Source organism: Brassica rapa, chromosome A10 (assembly GCF_000309985.2).
Source record: "Brassica rapa cultivar Chiifu-401-42 chromosome A10, CAAS_Brap_v3.01, whole genome shotgun sequence".
In the NCBI taxonomy this organism is placed as follows: domain Eukaryota; kingdom Viridiplantae; phylum Streptophyta; class Magnoliopsida; order Brassicales; family Brassicaceae; genus Brassica; species Brassica rapa.
This window is the reverse complement of record NC_024804.2, coordinates 9,007,435-9,014,421: the sequence shown is the minus strand read 5'-3', so window position 1 is coordinate 9,014,421 and position 6,987 is coordinate 9,007,435. Positions and strand designations below refer to the sequence as shown.

Genomic DNA, 6,987 nt, shown 5'->3' with positions numbered 1-6,987 from the left:
TACTGATAATAAAAATATAGTTATTCATCTATCACAAATATCTATGCAAATATGTGGATTAAGTACAACAATCAAACAACATAATGATTTCCACAAAGAAAATATAAAAAATATATTTATGTTATGTAGTCTTATTTTCTATTCTTTAAATAATATAATACAATATTATACATTATTTTTTAGAATTGATAAATACATATAATATCTTATCCGCGCGTAGCGCGGCTAAAAAATCTAGTATAGATAACAATGATATAAGAGTCTTTTGCCACTTAATGAAGAAAGTATGTCTCTTTAATAGTGGTAAAGATGAAAAGTGGTACCAATGAAAGTGTTAAACATAAAATTTCCCCTATGATTAATGAGTAGACGTTTTTATAATTACCATTTCTGGATTATTTCATTGAATATAAGAAATATTTATCAAATAAAACGGGTTGAACAAACAGATTTTTTGTTTTTATTATGAACTAATAATCAGATTAGTAATTTGAAAGCGCAGGTTAAAATAGTAAAAACTAAAATCGAAAAAGGATGGAGGGTATATGGGATTTGTTTTTGGTCGGCAAGAGCTTACCAGACTTTGATTCGAATTGAAAAGAGATTTGGCTGGTTGGAGAGGGGACATCACCTCCAATGCCCAATCTCCTCCTCAATCAATCTCCTATGCACCATAAAATATACTATACCCATCAAGCATTAATGAATATGTGAAAAGACCAAAAGGACATATTTTAATTGGAACCAAGAATGTCCCAAACCAAAATCGGCATCCAACATAACTCGGGTTTGGTCGGATCTGAATTGGATTGGTCTGTAAAAAAAATTAAAAGTGGTTCTTATGTTTGTTGGTTTGGTCTAAAAAAAAAGAAAAAAGTGAATCCCGATTCTCCCCGAGCTCCCCTCCCCCCAGACCACCCAACCTACAGCTCCTCCTGCAGCTCCTCCTCCACTCTCCCCCTCCTCCACTCCTCCTCCACTCCTCCTCCACTCCTCTCTCTCTCAGCTTCTCGAACGCTGCCGGTAAGTTATGCTCTGTTCGAGCATTATTTCGGAAGTAGGTTTTGGGGGTTTTAATAGATTTGTAATTGTGACAAGTTTTGTTTAGTTTCGGGGTAAATTTCGGTATAATGAATTTCGGTAGGTGAATTGGAGTTGAGGGATAGGGATAAACCCTAGATTATTCAATTGTTCTTGATAAATTGTAGTAAAACTGAATAACTGGGTACAACTGGTAGAATTAGGAAAACAGGAAAAATTCGAATAACTGGTAAAACTGTAGCAGGATAATAGTAGGGGAAATTGTAGTGAGTTTCTTTTGTTTGGTTCCTTTTGGCAGGACACAATGAGCAATCACGTCAGAGATATACCTGGTAGTCCGAAAGAGAGCTACAAGATGTTGTATAGCTATTTGTACATGTTAGAGCAAGTGAATCCGGGGACAAAAACCTGTTTGAAATTGGATGATAGAAGTAAATTTGAGTACCTTTTCATAGCTTTGGGAGCTTGCATTGAAGGGTTTGCAGTTATGAGGAAGGTGATAGCTGTGGAGGGGATACGTCTGAAGAACGGTGGTGTTTTAGTTTTCGCGAAAGCTCAGGATCCTAATGGTCAGAGTTATCCACTTGCGTTTGCAGTAGTAGATGGTGAGAATCTTGCTAGTTGGACTTGGTTTTTCGAGATGCTTAAAAGTGTTATACCAGACTCTTCTGAACTGGTTTTCATTAGTACTCTTCATCAGAGCTTGATTTTCGCCATAGGAAACGTATTTCCACAGGCTCACCATGGTCATTGTTTATGGCATTTGAAGGAAAAGGTGAAATTACATGCTTGTAACGTCAACAAGAATATAGTCGGGCAAAAACTTATGGAGTTGGGCAGATATTACACGGTTGATGACTTCAATTCTGCTTACGACTCATTTAAGATAAGATGTCCAGCTGCGTACAAGTATGTGGAGGAATGTGGTATTGAAAAGGACAAATGGGCAAGGGTTTTTTTCCCACGTGATAGGTACAACTTGGATACAAGCAACACTCTGGGATCAATGAAGAACGTGTTTAAAGAGGCAACAAGGTGGGCCTTAATACCAATGCTGGATTGTATCATTAGGAAATTCTCTGATTGGTTCACTCAACGGAAGGATGTTGTTTCTAGATCAATGAATACAAGACTGGTGCCTCGGGTTGAGAACTACTTGCACGATCTATGGGCTGTTGCACATAAGTTACCTGTGCGGGAACTTGATAGTTACGAGCTTAAGTACGAGATCACTGACACTGCAGGAAAGGTGTTTTGGGCGACCTTGGTTGGAAAAACTTGTACTTGCAAGGTGTGGGACTATGAAAAGTTCCCTTGTCTGCATGGACTGGCAGCTTATATCTATTTCGCTAGGAATGTTGATGGCAGGCGCCTTGATATCCATGAGTTGTGCTCAAAATACTACTGGACGGAAATGTGGCATTTGGCGTATTCCAGAACACTTAATGTTGTGCCCGACATGGCTTCTTGGAATGTACCAGATCAGATCAAGGAGGTGAAGATCATACCTCCATATCGCATCAAGCGGCAAGGAAGGAAAAGAGTTTAAATTTGGATGAATTTGGAGTAATGCATATTTCGAGTAATGCATTTGGGTACTTGATTTTGTGGCTCTTGAACTTTGTTTCATTTCGTGTTGTATCGTGTTGTATGACTTGGAAAACTGCGTAAACTTGAAATCTACTTTGTTTTGTAATGACATTAGTATTATCTATATCAAAACTCGAATCTCATAGTTTTTTCTCTATCAAAACCTGAATATCATTGTTTTATATTTGTTTTCGCAACTCTAACATATATTTATAATAAAACTCGGTTATCAATTTCTGAAATTTAGGAAAAAAACTCTCATGTATCCCTTACGAGACCTTGTAATTCCAATAACACTTTGTTGGCCAAAGACATCTTACAAACGAAACTTTCGAGTTATATCTATTCGCTAAATATAATTGCACGGAACTATATATATAACAATTTAAACTAGTAATATTGAAGGTAAAACTAGATAACCAATTTTAATAGATTAGTAACACTAAATAAATTAGAAACCGACAAAAATATAACTATGACCAAAGTTGGGAATACTAGTATCTTGGGTATAACTATGAACAAATTTTTTTTGGGCAATTATCTCAACCACACAAATTTACTCCCCTCCCAAAGCCTTTCAAGTACTTTCAGTTTGACTTTTTATCCCTTTTTCATCTCTCCCTCTCTCTTTCTCTCTATTTCTCCCCCCATTTCCTCTTCCCCCCCTCTCTCCCGTGTCTCTCTCCCTCTCTCGTCTCTCTTCTCTATTTTGAGAATCGAATTCTCTTCCCCCCTCGCCGAGCAAGTGAGATGGAAAAAGTGAAGATGGAAGTGGGTTCGGGTTCGGGTTCGTCTTTATCGCAAAGGAGCCGCCGCCGATTTTCTTGTCTGAGGTTGTGTCACTGTGGCTTGCCGGCGAAAATAAGGCAAGCTTGGACTGAGAAAAATCCTGGTCGACACTTTTATGGCTGTCCGCGTTTTAAGGTATGAATATATGATGGAATCTGGATATAATGGAATCTGAATTTGAATTGGGTTTGAATTTTGACCTTATTGCAGCTTGGAAATGAATGCAATTACTTCTCTTGGTTCGATGAAGAGGTTGGTACAGAATGGCAAAGGAGAGCATTGCTTCAAGCCCGTGATGAAATCCAGGAGAAGGATAAAGTGATTGAGCAATTACAGAAGACCATTTCTGAAATGAAAAGTCACTTGGAGAAGAAGAAGACAGGGAAGGGCGGGGGCGGGAATGACGAAAATGAAGAAGATGACATTGTTAGGAAGTTTGAAGAATTGTATGCTTAGTTTAAGTGTGGTGTTGAAGAATTAGTTTTCCTAGTATTTCTAGTTTTCCTAGTTTTCATTAAGTTCTACAAGTTCTCCTAGTTGTCCTAGTTTTCATTAAGTTATCCTACTTTTCTTAGTTTTCCTTAAGAGGCACATTCAAAAAATAATCATAAGAACTTCCATGATAACAAGATTGCAACATCCATGATAACAAGAACAAGTTCCATCCAACATACCTAATAAGTCAATAGGTTTCCAACATCCACACAACAACAAAATAATGGGTCCAACTTCCCACAAAATACATAACCGAGTTTACAAAATACATAACCGAGTTCTTCACTCCCTGCTTCCTTGCCCTTCATCCATAGCTTTCTTCATAAACGCCTCAAACGGAACCACCATCCTTTCCTCAAACTTGTCCATTGTCTTCTTAACTCTCTTTAGCTGAGTGCCAAACATTTTCACTTGTTTGATCAACTCCTCCATCATCTTCTTCTGGCTTGCGCCTCCTTCCTCTCCACCTTCTTCGTCATCCTGATCTTCGTCGACAGCCTCTTGTGCATTTGGATCACGCGCAGCAACGTCTACATCATACATCTCTTCAAAAAAGACTGAATGTCCTTCCGCAAGACGCTTTATCCAACTGTCAACAGAAATATCATCGACATCAACGTCGTCCTCCTCTTCAGTCATCTCTTCCAAAAGAGCTACTTCTTCTTCTGTCTTGGTAGGAAGGATGCTGTGGATATCCCGTGACTGATACCAAAAAATTAAAACCAAAAAATAATCTTATGTTAGTATAATGCTACAACATTTTCAAAGTTTGTAGGGGAAGAAACATACCGTTATTTTGTCCAGTTTGTCCAGTTCCCGATTCAATTTTGAAAGTGAAAACCCTTTCATCCCTGCTGATTTAAAGACTGATCTGCACATCCTAGGACAGTCTACATCGACGTCTTCAACCTCTTTTCTGAACTTCAATCCCAACTTGGGAATTGCCTCAAAAGCAAGCAACTACATACCAATCATGTACAAACACTTAACACAATAAAATTAACAAATGATAAGGTGATTATCTTCAATTGCTTACCTCCAGTGGCAGACAGAAACCTGGAAGTGGCCATAAAGTCTTCTCTCTAACCCGGCCTCCAAAATGATCTATGGTGTGCGATATCTCCTTAACCATGTAATCAAACGAGTACCTCCCCCATGGAAAGTTTTCGCAGAACTCGAGATCGTCCACAGCTCTTTGGAAGAATTCCAAAACATCTCTGGCGCCTTTTCCTACTTTCGTTTGCGCACAGATAACACTTCCTAAAAAGAACAAAACCATCATCTTCAGCCGGTCTCTGTGTTCTCCCATAGCCAACAGCTTCGCTTTGACATCCTCAAGCCTTATTGATTCTCCCTTCTTGAAATGGCGCTTCACGAACTTTCTATCACCAAACTCCTTATACCCAAGTGGATAGTTGCGGCAGCTAAGACCTGAGATCAAAGCGTGTTCTCTCAGGCCATAGCGGATGGGAACACCATTCACAATGAACCACACTTCCTTCCTCTTCGAGCTATCCACTGTCCGCAATAGCAACATCCACATTCCTTGGACCATGTGGTTTGAGTCTTTCTCCAGGTGGAACACGTGACAGAATTGTGGATGCTTCTCAAACCACTTCCTCTCAGTATCACTCATCGGCGGTTCCAGATTGTCAAATGTAACCATAACGTCTTTGACGAAACATTTGGTCGCTAGCTTTATTTGTTTCTTGTACTCCGACTCATAGAAGTACATCCTCAACGGTTTGATTGCCTCGGTTGCCTCTAATTCCTGCAAGTAACATTGTGTTCTACATCAGTTATGCAAGTACTAAAACATAGTTCTCCTAAGTTATCCGAGCCTTTCCTAGTATATCTAGTTAAACCCTATTCAAGTTCCACACTTATTACCTCTTCTCCTTGCCCGAGAACCCCTTCACCATCACCATCAACATTTCCTAATTCCGCTTCCAATGGGGGTTCTCCTTGTTCTTGATTTTCATTTTCATTTTGACCTCTGTTCTCTTCGGGAGTCCCGTTCTCTTCTTCTCCGGTGTCTTCCTCCTCTTGGATTTTTTCTTCATCTTTGTTCTCTACTTCTTCATCGCTATTTCCTTCTTCCTCTTCATCTTTGTCTCCATTTTCGTCTTTCTCTTCTTGAGATTCATCGCTATTTCCTTCTTCCTCTTCATCTTTGTCTCCATTTTCGTCTTTCTCTTCTTGAGATTCATCGCTATTTTCTTCTTCCTCTTCATCTTCGTCTCCATTTTCTTCTTCCCTTTCTTTCTCCTTCTCCGATTCTTCTTTCTCTTTCTCCCGATCTTCTACATCCTTAGCCGGTTCTTCTACTTCATTCTCCTCCGCAACTCCCACGGTTCCAACAAAATCAACCGCCGGTGATTCCTCATCCGTCGTTTTTCTCTTCTTGGAACTCTTCTTCGGTTTGTTCTTCTTCGAGTTCTTCGAGGTCCCGCTCTTTTGCGGAGGAGGAGCCGTTGGAGGAGGCCTATCCTTTCTCTTACCCAGCCTAGTTTCAACCATGATTCACACGTTTTCGGTGAATAATCGAAGGGAAATCGAAGGAATCGAAGGGGAGTGGGATGTTCTAGGGTTACGTTTTCGAATTTGGGGGAAACCGTTGAGAGAGAGGGGATCCCGAGAGAGAGGGGAAATGGAAATAAAGGGGAGACTTGGTTTAAATCGAAATTGAGTGGTTATTTGGATTCGGGTTCGAGATGGTTAAAATCGAGATTGGATCGGAGGGTTTAAGTTGGATTGGGAACGGTTAAGTCTAATTTATGATCTTTGGTTCGTATTTCAATTCGATTCGGTTTTCTCTCCGGTTAAACTTGGTAAAACCCGTAAATAGTTTACCTTCCTTAGGGTTAACTGTAAATTCCAGCAATTTGCCATTTTATATTTTTTCCTTTTTGTTTCATGTCCTTCAAAGATTGACCGATAAGGAGGGTGGGCATTGGAGGTGATGTCCCGTTGGAGAGGAAGCAAATGATCTTGAGTTTTGGTTTGATTCGACTTGGTTGAATGAAAACCAATTTTGGTTTCGGGATTGGTTCGGGTAAGTATGATATTTTG

At 39.6% G+C, this 6,987-nt stretch overlaps 2 protein-coding genes across 2 annotated transcripts; one reads left to right on the top strand and one right to left on the bottom strand.

Moving 5' to 3' along the window:
- LOC117128946 lies at positions 1–4,098 on the top strand. Its single transcript, XM_033281978.1, has 2 exons — positions 1–1,023; positions 1,340–4,098. Exons 1-2 carry the CDS (start codon positions 751–753, stop codon positions 2,588–2,590), a joined length of 1,524 nt encoding a protein of 507 aa, XP_033137869.1. The 5' UTR covers positions 1–750; the 3' UTR covers positions 2,591–4,098.
- LOC117128945 (uncharacterized protein At3g43530-like) lies at positions 4,023–6,890 on the bottom strand. Its single transcript, XM_033281977.1, has 4 exons — positions 5,806–6,890; positions 4,952–5,686; positions 4,705–4,875; positions 4,023–4,617 (listed from the first exon to the last, which is right to left on the bottom strand). Exons 1-4 carry the CDS (start codon positions 6,433–6,435, stop codon positions 4,198–4,200), a joined length of 1,956 nt encoding a protein of 651 aa, XP_033137868.1. The 5' UTR covers positions 6,436–6,890; the 3' UTR covers positions 4,023–4,197.
- Between the last annotated feature and the right edge of the window lie 97 nt (positions 6,891–6,987).

Bases quoted from the DNA above. Each gene is read 5' to 3' on its own strand.
- LOC117128946 (XM_033281978.1), top strand. From the start codon at position 751: ATGTCCCAAACCAAAATCGGCATCCAACATAACTCGGGTTTGGTCGGA. The intron at 1,024-1,339 runs GTAAGTTATGCT...TCCTTTTGGCAG, and splicing joins CAGCTTCTCGAACGCTGCCG to GACACAATGAGCAATCACGT.
- LOC117128945 (XM_033281977.1), bottom strand. From the start codon at position 6,435: ATGGTTGAAACTAGGCTGGGTAAGAGAAAGGATAGGCCTCCTCCAACG. The intron at 5,687-5,805 runs GTAATAAGTGTG...TGTTACTTGCAG, and splicing joins TTCTCGGGCAAGGAGAAGAG to GAATTAGAGGCAACCGAGGC. The intron at 4,618-4,704 runs GTATGTTTCTTC...TTTTGGTATCAG, and splicing joins ACAAACTGGACAAAATAACG to TCACGGGATATCCACAGCAT.